We start from the raw sequence: 15736 nt of genomic DNA on the forward strand, positions 1-15736 counted from the left end.
TTCTAACTTGGATAACTGCTCCAATAATAAATGATTTAATTAAATGTTTTATCAAATCTTTATAATTTTTATAAAGCATTTTAAATACGACTTTTTTAAACTTTTCTAGACTAAAAACTTAACTTTTAGTTATACAAAAACTTAATTAGTTTGAACTTTTTTTCTACTTCTTTTATTTTCTCACTGCGCTGAAAATGTTTGTTATACTATTCTTTAAGAACTGCTATTACTTTTATATAAAAAAGTTGAAAACCAGCTTTAAAATTATTTAAACATAGTAGTTCTGGTATTCAAGTTTTATACTTAATGGTCTTTTACAACAACTAAATTAAAATCTCGGATTCTTGATAACTTAAAACTTTTCAAGTTTATGTCTTTTTATTTTAACCAAATTATTAGAAAAAAGTAGCAAGTTTATAAAATTAAAAAACAACTTTCTTAACTACTTATAGCTTTATTCCTTCAAACTAACTAAATTTAAAAAACACACAATCTGTATCTTTAAATGAACTTCTAAACTGTATTTTTTAAATACATTTATAAAATTTTAAACTTCACTTACCTGTAATGTTAATTTAGTTTTAAAATATACTTTTAATATTCTAAATCAGTTATCATTGTATAAGCAATTTATTACTGAAAGTTAAAATCACATGCATATATTTCGCACCAATGGTTCATATCAAAGTAAAATATCGAATTAACTTTAAAAATTCTAAAAACTTTAAAAGAATAGTGTAATCAGCACAGAAACATTAGAAACACAGTCATTAAAATTAACTATAGAATTTAATTATTTATATTTTAAATATATAATATAAAGTACATTGTGTTATTAAAACAATTGATAAATATAGTACATTGTGATATTAAAACTCGAGCATAAATAAATTATTTAACTTGTACTAAAGATGGTTCGAAAAATAAAAAATAAAGTCCAATATACTAGAAAAAACAATGATTCTTTTTTGATGCATATAACTTTACAAAACCATATTTCAATTGTTTTTTGAAAATAACTAATTTTGATGGATATAAGCTCACAGAAGTTTTTTTTTTTATTCTTACAAACTCATAATATTCTGATGCAACTAATGTTTAAAGCTTGCCATCTTGGAAGGACTCAGCCACGCATTCGACGAAGTAGTCGATGTTGTCTTCGTTCAAAGCGCAGATATTTATCCTTCCGTTACCCATAAGGTACAAGTGACGCTTCTTCAGAAATGCTACCTGATCGCCTGTGGGTTGATTTAATGTAGTTAAATAAACATAAATACTAGTTACATAAATATAATTAATTACCAATAAAAATATAACTAATGATTAGTTAAAAAAAATAAAAACAGCTGTGCAAAACGATTATAAAATTATTCGATTTCTTATAACAAAAATGTATGCATGCGATTGTGTTTAACTTACTTTAAAACAAGTTTTTCTGAGTTTTTGAAATGGTTTTTACTGTACATAAATAGATTTATTGAATGATTAGAAGGTCACAAATAAAGTTTGAAAAGAAAAAAAATTATCCTAGTTTCATCCCAGCAAAAAAATAACAAAAAACTCAACATAATCTTCTATATTATTAAATATTGGCTTACTAAACAAGTTAGTATATAGCCATTCAATTGAGTAAAATTATCAAATAGTTTGTATCTTAAACATTTTATTAATGGTTTTTTTTTGAAATAAAACTATAACTTTTCACTATAAGTTGAAGAGGTTTTTAATTTAACTAATCATACGGTAATTTATTTTCTACATTTGTATCGAACAAAACTAGTTGTTTTAAAACTTTGTTTTTCTAAAAATTTAAACTATACATTAGTACTTTATTTATGATTAAATTCTACATATTGAAAAAAAATGTTTACTCAAATAATTAGTTTACAAAAATTAGTTTTTAACCACAAACTTTATGCCACAAATGTTTACAATAGCCCTGTATTCAATCAAATTTTGACAACTATTTATGTTCAGGGTAGCTTAGTAATTAAACGTGCTTGCAAATATTTTTTAAAATATTTTGAAATAAATAAAACATCAATTAATATATTAAAATGTGTTAACTCGAAATTGTTTTCAAACTGATTTATAAACAATCTAGTTTTAATGTTTATAATAGATAGAATCATAACTGTGCAGTTTGTTTACTTACATTAGATTTGATCATAAAAAAGTTTTATTACTGTTTATATAAAAAAATATTTTGTTATCTTAACCTTAAATCTTGGAGGCATAAAAAAAAATTAAAAATAACATTGAATAGTTTTCATTATAACTGAAGTTTGTTTCAACTAATTCACTAAGCAAAAATGAAAGCAAAATGTTGCACATGAAGCAGACTAACTAAACTGAAGACTACCTTTCTTTATTTAATTACATGTTGGCTTATCTTACAACAAAATATTAAAAAGTAATAAAGAAACATATATCGCAAATTTTTATATGAATTAAAAGTTTACTATAAGTATCTTTTTGTTTAAAATACAAAAAACAAAAGGTATCAAGTTGTATTGAACTCCTTCTTGTGTATAAATTACATTATTCAGTAATCTATAGTTTTAATAAAAAATAATGATCTGTAGCCGCGCATTTTTTGCAATCAATTTAAGTATTTTTTAAGATTGCAATTGTACAACAAGCAGTATCTTAAAAATTAAGGTACAAGATGCATATTGCTTAATAGTTTCTAGAACTATCCTCCTTAATTTCTTCATATTTGCAAATTTAACATAAGCATGGTTGCCACTGATCAAGCTGAGAAAAATTTACTGACTTTTCCTGACTTTTTACCAAAATTTTCCTGACTTTTCTAAATCAAACTCTTAAATTAAACTTATTCTAAAATACATAATCTAACACTTGAAACTATATAAGGCTTTCAATCTAATTTAAATACAGGTTAAAAACAACAGTTTTTTGCTGAATACTATCATCAAACTTCCAGTACATCGCTTAAACCATCTGTGTATGATTGATGTTTGTAATAAACAGCTCTATCAGCAAAATACTTGTATTATTACCTTAAAACACAGCTTGTCTGAAAAAAGACACAATTTTTTAGCATTTCCTAGCACAAATGTATCTAGATAAACAAACGACATATAAGGAACTTTTACAATTAAAACCTTGAATCAATAAGGAACTTTCACAACTCCAACCTTAAAACAATAACGAACTTTTACAATTTAAACATTAAAACAATAAGAACTTAATCAAATACTGTTTTTTTAAATGTATGTACTAAAACTTCTTTTTTTTTTGTTTTTTATTAGCACTTCAACCTCTTCATCTAATGAAGATATGGTTTCCTTCATCTGAACTGCATTCCGCTTCATTTTCTTGGCAGTTAAAATCATTTGCATCATTTTATTTAAATCACTCTCATCTGCTGCCCCTAAACTTGTTGAATAGCATATTTTCTCTAAATCAAGCCACAACTTGTGGGCTTCATCTCTTTTCTTTTGACAGTCATTTATTTTTACTTTCATTTATAAAATAACTCCTCTTATCGTTTGGTATAAAATTTGTAACAAATAAATATACTCTTATTTACTTTAAAAACTTAAGTTACTCTACAAAAAAAACAAACAAACTTAATCTTGGCATATACCTCTCTTATAACTTATTTTATAAATTTAAACAACTTTGAAAAAATTATAAAGAGTTAAAGTATACACATTAACTTGTTACATAAAATACTAAACTAACTGTTTAGTTATAAAGAACTCAATTATTTACTTAAACAAAAAACACTTTGATTCTAAAATTATGCTAGATAAACTTTTTATATATATGACAGTTTCACTATGGAAGTGTCCTTGCTACAGATCATCAATACTAAAAAGCTTACAAAATCTGCTTGTTCAATATGTTTATAGACAATTTTTGCAGTTTTGTAAAGGATATTTTACTAATTTATACCAGATGAAGGCATTGGAAATAAAATTAAATATATTTGTAAACTTCTAGGAAAATTTTGGTATTTTTTTCTGACTTTAAAGGACTTTTAATTAATTTTTACCATTTGAAGGCTTTGGAAAACAAGGAATTTTGTAAATTTAAACTGACAAAATCTGACTTTTTTTTTAATTTTATGAAATTTCCTGACTTTTCCTGACTTTTTTTCAAAACCCCCCATTTTTTCCTGACTTTTCCTGACTTTTATCATTTTTTTAAATTTTTCCTGACTTTTCCTGACTGAGTGGTAACCCTGCATAAGGCAAGCATAAATCACCTATTAAAAAACAAGAATTTCAGCAGTCGTTGTAAGAAATAAATCATTACCAATTTTTATGTCCAGATCTCAGCGGTTTTTCAAAACACTTTTACAATTCTTCTATCGTATCATTAAAAGTAGAAAAAAAACTAAATCCTATCATTTTAGCATCTTGATACTTGACAATATGGATTCAGAGTGAGTTTAAAAAAAAAAAAATTTTGCCTGGATATATATATATCCAGGCAAATATATATATTCTACGTATTGTGTTGCTTAACAAAGATTGCTACTCTTCAGCATTTTAGTTGAAGAAAATACCACTTCATTCCTGAATACTTTCCAAACAATGTAACAAACTGGAAAGTCCGGTGAAGCAGAACATTCCGATCTGATCGATCACGTGGTTCCAAGTTCCGGGAACCCCCTTGGCGCGTATTTTGGAGAAGAGAGACTCTCTCATTTGCTTGATTCTTCCCGCCATAAGCGCGATGTTCTCGTTCCTGAGTAAAGGATTTTATTTTGTAAGTGAAAAAAAACGTGAGTTTTATTAATTATACTTAGTTTCGGTATGACATAAAAACATTAAAACATTATCTAAATAGTATCCATTATTCAGTTATGACTAAATAGACTTGAAAAATTAATCTGGCTTATTTTAGTAAGAAATTACTTTTAAAAAAACTACTTGGAGTTAGTGTAAGATTTGATATGAAATATATACTAAAAAAGTTAAAAATAAGCTAATTTTAACTATCTTGTATGTTACAAGCTTAGTAAAGTTTATCTGAAAGATGAATTTTACTAAGCTTGTAACATTTAAGATTTTACCGTTTTCTGGGAACTTGTTGATATCCTTTAACTTAATCCTAAATCAGTATTAAAGTAATTTTTGCCAACAAAAGTTTACAAAATATTTCAAATTTTATGCGAAAAATAAAGGCAACTACTTATACATCTATACAACAAAGTCGCTTTATTGCGAGTTCAAATTTAGTTTCAAGAATTTCGAAGTGAAAAAAAAAAGTATCTTAAAAATTATATTTTTTACAGTTGCTTTTAAATAGTAAAGTACTTTTTTTCTTTTTTCAAAAATTATGGTTTCTGTAAAAATAACAAAAAAAAAGGCAAAAAACTATGTCTACAGACAAAGTTGTTTTTTACTTTAGACTATATTTTATAGCACAATAAATTTACTTTCTATAAGCTACAAATTTGTGTTTAAAGTTATTACAAACAACTAAAACAATTTTATAACTAACTTGAAAACACAAAAATTAGATCTTATTTAGTTAAGAACTATTATTCACTTAGCTAATTAGTGTAAAATTATCTTATTTTAAGCATACGTTATTTAAACATTAAATTAGTGCTAAGCTTTTTTATGTACACTAAAAATAAAACATAAACTAGATTATTTTAGCTTCCGTTAATTTTTAAATTAATTTCCAAACAATTTAATAACTACTTATGATAATAATTTACTTTGTTCTTTAAACTTCTAAATAATATCAAATAAACAATATGTGATCATTAAATTCTTTAAGCAAATACACATTTTTTATACATTTTAACACTGCTTATCTTTAAAGTTCTTGGTAAATTTCTAAAACAAACATTTAATAATTCAATTTGCTAAAAAGTAACAATTTTTTATTGTCGCTATTCATTAAAAAATTGCAGGCATGGTTTATCTCATTTCTAAGTTACTTCTTGTTTCATTCATACAACTGAACTCATTAAAAATAATTTATTGTAAATATAAAACAAATTAAACTTGTTACCATTCTTGTCTGAGCGCGGGGTTGTTCAGCGCGGTGGAAACGATCCTGGCGCCGTGATTGGGCGGATTGGAGTAAATCTGCCTGATGATCAGCTCGATCTGGCTCAAGCATTTGGTGACTGCTGCCGAGTTGCGGAGAACGAGTGTCAAGTTGCCAGCTCTCTCGTCTGTATGTTGGAAAAATTTTAATTAGAATGAAAAAATTATAATGTCTGTATGCTAGAAAAAGATTTAGAGTATACTAACAAGTTGAAATAGTTAAAAAAATTAGGTAGATTTACATTATTGTAATTCAGTTTGCAAATAACAACTTTCTTCAATTTAGCTTTATAATCTTTAAAAATGTTTACTGTAAACAAAACATTTAACATATTCTCTAGAAACGTATTTCCAAATTTTAAGCAGAATCGTAATGGCTAAAAATGAGATGCGTTAAAAAACAATTTACTAATATATACTTTTTAGCAAAAGCTACAAAAAGCGCCAAGGTTTTTAAAATTGATAATGCTTACATAACTTAAGGAAATATTTAATTTTCTGAGACAAAGATAAGTATTATAACAAAAGTAAATTTTTAGTTTATTGAATTACATAAAACGTATTTAGTAGTCAAAAATTAAGGTTTTGTTGTAATCGACCATAAACTTAGTGAATAGCAACAGTTCTGCAACAATAAACTTAAAAAACAAATCTACTTTTTCTGTTTGTTTCATTAGTAAATATATTTTTATTAATAAATTATTTTAATACAATTGATAAGGTTTATCTTTAAAATATTCAGCTTGTAAGTCATTCTTGATTTTGTTAATAAAAAAAATGTAATGAAAACTATTAAAAATACTTTTACATTGTCAAGTATGGAGTCAGAAGTTTTTTTAAGAAAGCCAACTTTATTTAAATACCACCAATACAGAAATGTTAAGAAACATAGAAAACGAATAAATAAATTTCATAAAAGAAAACAATAAAACTCACTGTAGAGTCCGAAGTTTTTAGAGAAAGATTGAGACGCAAAAATTTCAAATCCTTGTTCTACAAAGTACCTGAAAGTAACATGTTTTTTTACATTAATCTAATATCAAACTACCTGAATTAGTACTTTTATTATACACTCACCATATATTTTACTACCGTCAATAAAACATCCGACAAATAATGGTTTCATAATGGACTTAGCAAATATTTTGATGTAACATTGAAAAAACATACTTATACTTCTCAAACGCCTGACAAATTTTATAACATATTTTTTTTCCGAAAGATAGTTAACATCATACAAATGATGTAACAATTTAAAACGTATAATATACCTAAATAATAATCAATATTTTATTCAGATGCAAAACTATTTCATTACAATAAAATTTTAATTACAAACTTACCGTATATCCAAACACAATCAAACAAACACCTGACGAACAATGTTTTCAGAACATCTTCACCAAAAAGTTTGATATAATAACATCATATACTTACATGTTAATACACTTATACAGTTATATATAAATATATATATATATATGCTAATGTTTCCATACCTGACACTCCACGCATCCTGATCAGCGTTCCCGGATGCGAATCCCTGGTAAGCACAGTCGAAGAAGATGAACAAATTACGCTCCCTGCAAACCTATGAGTGAATATAAGTCTTATTAAATTAACTTTTAACTTTTAAAAGTTCATAAAAAACAATTTTAGAACAAATGGCAAAAGTTTTTAAACCTTAATTTAAGTCTACTTTATTTTAGTTAGTGTTTTTAAAAACAAGCGTAAAATGCGTTTTTGAGTACTTATTTGTAAAGTAGTGTTTTAATACTTTTTAATTTAAATAAAAATAATTTGTACAGTAGCTTTTTGTTTTTAAGATAAAATTAAGAACGAAAATATTATAATAATCCTGCAAAGCCAGAAAACTCTAAATCAAAGTTTTTTAATTTAAGTTTACATTGGTAATGAAAAATGATAAAACTAATAATATCAATAACATTTACAAAGTGTAAACGAACAGTAAACGTATTTAATGTATTGTACTAAGAGTGTGTCTAACTAAAAATAAACTGTAAAGCATTTTAAAATTAAATTGAGGTAAAACATTTCTACAGTTTTTAATTTATACGTAATACATTTGTGATGTACGTTGTGTCTGATCAATGACAATAGTGTTAAAACTATATGTTTTAATTTTTTCAGTTTATCATCCAAGTCCTGTGTTGACAAAAAAAGTAAAAATTGATGCTTAATTACAAATTATTGAAAATTTTTCTACATAGGCAAAGTTTGTAAGTTAATTAAGAAGGTCAATAATGAAAAATATTTACAATTTTTATGGTTATAGAAAAGCATTTACAAATTAATTATCACCAAAACTGCTACCTTGTTTTCATTTGGATACTCAAAGTTACCTTAAATATTTTGAAAAGATATATATACCGACAACACTATTTTTTAGTAAAAATACCACTGAATCATATACACAACACATTGAAATGTACCATGCCAGCCAAAATATGTTTATAAACGTATAAAAAAAATTAAAGCTATAAAGTTTTTCCAGTTAAAAACAAAATTATACAAAAATGTAGCCACTTCGCCTCAGGGATAAACACACCTCCAAATTAATCCAATGGCTAAACAAAGTCTAAAGTTTACAGTGTGATCATTTTTGAAATGCTCTAAATAAATAAAAACTTGTTAATTTCTAACTAATGGCAAAGACTACTATTCAACGATTTAACTTACTTAAAATGATATTTCACAGCTCTTACACTTCAATAAAATACTAGTTTTAAAAAGTAACTTAAAAATAAAACACAGTAAAAAGTGTTAACCTCTGTTGTTTTTAAAATTTTAATAATAATGTTTGAAACACCACCTACAAGTAATGCCAACAGGAAATACAAGTGCGAAATTTTCATAGGTTTCGTTTTTTATATATTTTTTTTGAATAAGTCTAATAATATACTTTTACAAAACACTTCAAACAACAAACTTTAGCAATTTCTTTCCACTGGTCCATGGTCGGGTCGACACCTGTTGGGTTGTGGGCGCAAGAATGTAGAACCACAATCGAATATTCATCCGCGTTTCTCAAGTCTTCGAGCATGCCTAAAAGTTTGAATGAGCTTAGATTTTAAATGTTCAAATAACATATAGTTCTTCAGACTAATAACATTTTTTAATATAAAATAATTAACAAAAAAATATATATAATAATAAGAATACTGCATTGCATAGTATAATATGTTTAGTGCTTCATTGTAGACAATCAATTATATAATCATAAATGAGCATAAACTTTTCCATACACAATAACTCTGTTTTTTTTTTTACATTTGAACTCTTATAATCATTAGAATAGTTTTTACACTTAAAAGCTTTTTTCTTATTAATTTTTCAATTTAAAAAAAAAAACTTTTAATTACCATTAATTTCAAGTCCTTTTGTAGTTGGGTTCCAGTATCTGTACTTTTTTATGTTGCTGTATCCGGCTTTTCTGAATATTCCGTAGTGGTTACCTACAATTTTTTATTATAACTTTTATTTTATATATATGATTTTTTTCAATATTATTGACTAGTAAAATGTCACTTGTTATTTTAGTATCATAATAACTTACATAACGAATTTATGATAGATAACATTTGTCCCAATCCGTTTAAAAAAACAAAAGTAGTAAAAAATATAAGTTTATCTTGTTATAAAAACAATTTTAGATAAATTTAAAACAAACTGAAGGGTATTTATTTTAGTAACTACATATTTTAATTAATCTTACAACATAATATTGATACAGACAGAAAAACTTGGAGTCACAGCTTACAAACCAAACAGACAAAACAAAACTGTTACATAAAACAACGCTTTTTTTTCCAAACAAACTAAAAAACAGTATAGAATTAATTTATTATGACCTTTACCGGCTTGCCAGCACCACCGCAAAGCGGATTTTCAAAACTGTAAAGCTCCTTAAAATAGAAAACAATAATGAATATATAATATTTTATTATTAAATATTCTATAACACAAACCCCAAGTAGGATCAGACACGTAAACGTCGGTATCAGGCTTCCTGGTGTTGTAGTATTTTTTCAGGAAGTTTGCTCCAATGCACAGGGCTCCTGTTCCCGACAGACACTGTACTCCTGATGCCTGTGGAAAAATTTTGATTTTTTGATCATTCATATATAAGATATATAACAACCCGAGCAAAACTGCATAGGTTTCAAAAATGAGACTTGAAAAATACTTCATCAGTGATATTGGTTTGCTGTAGTTAAGGGCATTGGGGAGTGTTAGTTTTTCACAATTTAATCTTATTTTATAGAGTTTTAACTAAGCTACAAGATACTTTTTAATGATTTTAAAAATTCAAAGTATTTTTTGAGATATAGCAGGTCAAAATGGGAGGCAACAATAGGTTCCTTAGGGGACACGCAAACTTAAACTGCGAAAAAGACTACTTCACTAAAAATCTATCTTCTCCTACATTTTTAGAGATAACTACCTCAAACTTTCAGGAAATGTTCTTTGCAATATTTAGAAAATTATATCGGAAGAAGTTTCAAAAAAATTAAAGATAAAAGTAAAAAGATTAAAAAAAACAAAAAACAGCTTCGTTAAAACTCAATTAAATAAAACTAAAATGTGAAAAGATGATTAACCCCCCATGCCCTTACGGACTAAACTAATACTTTTATTAGAAACTTATTATATTAGTTGTTGAATTTATGGTTAAATAAAAAATTAAACAAATTTGATTCGATTGTATAATACTGCTGCCTGACGCCTGGGAAAATGTAGTTTTTATAATTTTGATATTTTTAACATATATAATCTGTAATATTGTAGTTTGTTTTATATCAAACAACAAAAGTTCTCAACTTAAGTAGCCTTAAGGAGATTATATATATTTTATTTTACAGTTTATTATCAATAAAGCAATGTTTCACTCTTATACAGACACTAAGATATTATCAGAGATTCTATTTGAATAAGATTTATTTATAACAACTGATGATCTCTAATACATTAGTATAAGAGTGAAAAACATTGTTTTGTTGATAATAAACTGTAAAATAAAGTAAATGTAATCTGTGTATAAATTAATAATACAACTTACTTAAAAAAGTGTTATGTTACTAGTAATTGTTAGGTTTAGTTAAAGGCTAGATAAGATATATAAAAAAGACCTTTGAATTTAAGTTTCAATTAAAAATACACACGTTTAACTTGACAATTTAAAACTGCTTTTAAAGCTTTTTATCATGTAAAAACATACATGAGAATCAATTAACCAAGTCGTATTTAAAATGCTATATAGTTTGTTAAATTCTGAACTTAAAAATATTTTTCAATTTATATACTCAAATTTTAGTTTAATTTTTAAGTTACTAGTGCTTACCCTGCATATTCAGATAACTTTGCTTATAAATTACATATCTAACAAATTATATTTTCTATATTTGTAAGGTAAGCATGTATACTACAACAACCTTTTTTAATCACTTTATAAAATCAATTAGTTCTACTTTAATAACTATTTAGTTTACTTCAAACTCTAAATCGGTTTTATTTAAAACCTTCACAAGATATAATCATAAACCTCATCTAGATTAATTTCTGATAAACTTTATTATAAGATATACTGTAAAGTACAAAGTAAAACTTTACATTAGTTTTTTGTAGCCACAGGGGAACAAATCATTTTTTTATAGAAAAATAATTAAAATAGGCTCTTATATAACCCATGAGAGTCTGAACTTTAAGTCATAATTGTAGAAAAAAAATTATTGAGATGTAACAACTTTTATAAAAAGTTTCAGATGCAAAACTATAGAAAAAAAATAACTTTACAATCAATTTTTTTGAAACTTTAAAAAATCCACGATAAATCTTTTCAATTTTTTATATTTTGTGTAAGAGACCTCAAATTTTCAGGACACATTGTAATAAAACAGTTTCTTAATCAACTTAAACCAGCACCAGACATAAGACACGTGCAGAAAAGACCACAGTATCTGCTCCTTAAGCTTAACAACAATTATTTTTAAACCCAAGAAAACCTTCAAAGGCTACAAAATTTATTAAAGACTTTAAAAGATTAAATGTTTTTTAAAAATTTAATTATAAGCTAAAATTAAAAGGAATTTTTAACAAAATAATACTTTTATCTCAATAATTTTAAAGTATATTTCTGTTGAATCATTAAAAAAAAAAAATTAATAAAATAGTATTGTTATTTCGTATATTTTAATTTTTATTTCTCTTAAATTGCTGATATATTAGAAATAGACTGACAGTAAATACAATTTGTTGAAAATTAATTAAAAAACAGTATTTCAGTTAAATAATCGTTTCGCCCTTTTAGTTTGTGTCATCCACAAGTTTATGCTTAAGTTTGTGATTTCCTATTGAACTCCTGGCTTTAATTGCTTGCATCTCAAAAGTTACTTTAAATTTTGTAAAGTGGTTAAAAGTATCTGATGGCTAAGATAAAACTCTACAACATAACATCAACTTGTAAAAACCAAGGTAAATCCCCTATTTATACAAAACTACATTAAGAAAAACGAATAAAATAACAAAGTATATATGTAATACTTGAAAATATAGAGCTGAAAAGTAACAAGAGTTCATTATAAATAATTCACAACAACTTTACACAGACTTATTGAGTAAGGTTGTAGAAATATCAGAAGTTTCTTCTAATTTTCATTTTTCTGAAATAATTTGTTTTTTTTATGAAGTTAAACTTTTTAGCTTAAAATACTTACCATTAAATATAACTTGGTTACAGTAGTTATTGAAATTTTCGTTGAAAATATTAAGAAAAATGTCATCTTATATATATACTAAAAAATATCTCAAATTTTAGTGGAACTTTAACTTTTTTAAGTAACTTATAATTCATACTTTAACCTTTCATAGAAGCCACCATTCTTTTTTTTTTTACAAGAATTATTTGAGACCCTCTTAACCTCATATGAAATAAACTTATCTAATATAACATTATATAATAAAATAACTTTAGATTTATTTACAAAAACGTTTTTTTGAAACTTTAACTAGTTACAATAAGAAGATAAGTATACAAACTAACTTTATTAAATTAATTGGTTCTAATTTTGTAAATTAATTAAAATTTGTAATTAATTAAATTTGTATAACAAGTAAAAAACAAAAAAAAATTGATATTTCTTAAAAAGCACTTTTGTTTGAGTTAAATAAACAACTTGTAAAAGGTTAATAGTACTACCTTTTGAATAAAAATCTTATTAAATTTTAAAAAATATACAAATAAGAATATTTATACAAAAGGTTCAAATTTTAAAACTAGTATTCCCAACAGACAATAAAATTTATTTATAACTCGCGCCAATTTCGAATAAAAACAGTTAATCCGTCTAAAAATATGCATAAATTAGTGTGAAATATTGTTTTAAAATTTTCTTTTAATAAGTAAAACTATGTTACTATGTTGTGTTAAACATCTTACACCACATTGTATCAAATATTTAAAAAATGAAAACTTAAAAAAATTCAAATATTGTTCTTTTATTAATATAGCTATCTAACATATCACAACTGTTACAAGCTAACCCTGTTTTTAATTATGGCTCATGTTTAAAAATTACCATTGTCTAGTCAAAAATGTTTATAACTTGTTACTAGACTACATAGTTCATAGCAACTAATACTCACCCTGTTTTCAATGATGGCTTTGGAGTCGTCACCCAGCAGCAGCTTCATGGCGGCCGATCTGAAATCGGTGAGACCCAGTATGGGCAGGTACTCGTGGTTGAGGGTGGTGTCGTTCGCCATCTGCAGCTCCACACTCCTCACAACCGGGAGAACCCACGGGTTGCCTTGCTTGTCTCTGTATGCTGTTTGTGGATTTTTTTTATTTGCTTGTGTTTTTAATTTAACGATTTTTCCATTGAATTTGTTGATGTCTGATTGCATGCTGTTGATAGCAACAATATTTTCAAGTTGATTACTTCTATTGCAATTTTTTTTTTTTGTAAATGTACACTTTTCCTTGTTAATCTTTTGTATGCTGGTATAAGTAAACAATTTATTTTAATTTTAATTATTTTTTCATTTAGCTTGTTCATCCCTGTGTGTATGCTAATGACATTAACTAATCTTGAAGTCAGCAACTTATGTTTCAAATTTATAATTCTTATAGTAAATTTTCTTATATCTGTATGCTGAAAATCAAATTTCAATTTTATTGTTTATGTTTTATATTAGAAGATTTTTCAGTTTGTCAATAAATACTTTTCCAATTAGTTTAAATCAACTTAAGTTTAATTACTTTCTAATAAAAAAGTATTGCGTAATCCTTTTTTATAATTTTATGCTGTTAATGTGATTTAATTTTGTAGAATGTTATTGAGTTGAATTTAAAGCTAAAAAAAAATCTTAATTTATCCATGAGGTATATGAAGCTCATGAGGTATTGTTTTTATTACTGTTAAAATAAAATTAAGTACATATGCTTATTTTGGTTGAAATAGTTCAGAAAAACTCTAAGACCTTTAGCTAAATACAATCTATCAAAAATAACAGTTCAACTTTTTTTTCTAAATAAATTTAAACAGTTTCTTATACTAGTTTTTTAAAAAGTCTACTACGTATGTTTTGAAAGACTATATCAACATGTAAAAATGATTTACAGCAACTATCACAACTTTCCAACCTCCAACACCAAGGTTGATCTTGTTGGGAGCGGGGTCCTCCCTACACTGAGCAGTCAGCTGGAACACCGGAACTGGTGGGGCAAGCTCTACGTCTTCAAACAAGGATGGCGCAGCAGTCATATTTAAATATACTGTAATAATGTAAAAAATGTTTTTTTTTTAGAATCAGATACAAAAAAACAGTCTTCCATTTCAATTTAAACATACTACTGATAAAAAATGTAATTTTCTTGTTAAATAAAATTAGATACAACAAAAACAGTTTCTTTCATTTCAATTGAAATAAACTACTGGTAAAATGTGTAGTTTTTCATTGTATAAAAAATAAATACAACAAAAACAATTTCTTTGATTTCAATTTAAATATATAATTGTTAAACATTCAGTTGTGATAATGTGTCTAGTTGTGTATAAGAAAATCAGTCTCTTGCTGAATACAATTTTATGAGTCAGCTAAGAAACAGTATACTGAAAATATAACTGTTCTGTTTTAGAATAAAATGTCAATTAAATTTGTATTTTTATATAATTAATAGAAGTTTTGCTGTGTTTAATTGACAAGTTGAATGATCGATATCTAAAGAGTTTTTGCAAAATATAGGAAAAAAATTTGAAACATAGAAATATTAAATTTATTTTATTAAAAACTAAAACAAAATGTATAAATTAAGTAAAATTTTCTAAGGTGCTGTCCTAATTTCCTAAGGTATTGTCTGGAGCATGTAATATTAATAATTAAATTTGTATAAAGTTTTAAAAAGTAGTTTGTTTTAGAAATTAAAATAAAATAATTTCAATATATCCGCCATTTATATTCCAAAAAAAACTTAAATATGAATTAAGTATTTTTAGAGATCTTTTAAACTTTAACAGTGATAGAAAAATAACTTATTTCTGCTAAGTAAAACTTAAACACATCACTTATAGAGTACTTATGAAATTTTATCATTATATTTTTTCTAATTAGTTTAACTACCTTCTAGTACTTAATGTACAGATTTAGGAATAAATAAATAAACTAAAAATTTTTGT

General features: G+C 25.2%; 1 protein-coding gene across 1 annotated transcript; it reads right to left on the reverse strand.

Moving 5' to 3' along the window:
• Positions 1–617: 617 nt before the first annotated feature.
• On the reverse strand, positions 618–14831 carry LOC145843991 (aspartate aminotransferase, cytoplasmic-like). Its single transcript, XM_082951294.1, has 10 exons — positions 14704–14831; positions 13704–13885; positions 10031–10151; positions 9425–9517; positions 8992–9107; positions 7541–7632; positions 6978–7045; positions 6004–6169; positions 4580–4722; positions 618–1238 (listed from the first exon to the last, which is right to left on the reverse strand). The coding sequence occupies exons 1-10, from the start codon at positions 14822–14824 to the stop codon at positions 1099–1101; spliced, it is 1242 nt and encodes a 413-aa protein (XP_082807420.1). The 5' UTR covers positions 14825–14831; the 3' UTR covers positions 618–1098.
• Positions 14832–15736: the final 905 nt, after the last annotated feature.

The sequence above is a fragment of the Thalia democratica genome, chromosome 9 (genome assembly GCF_965202585.1).
Source record: "Thalia democratica chromosome 9, ktThaDemo2.hap1.1, whole genome shotgun sequence".
NCBI classification, from domain to species: Eukaryota; Metazoa; Chordata; class Thaliacea; order Salpida; family Salpidae; genus Thalia; species Thalia democratica.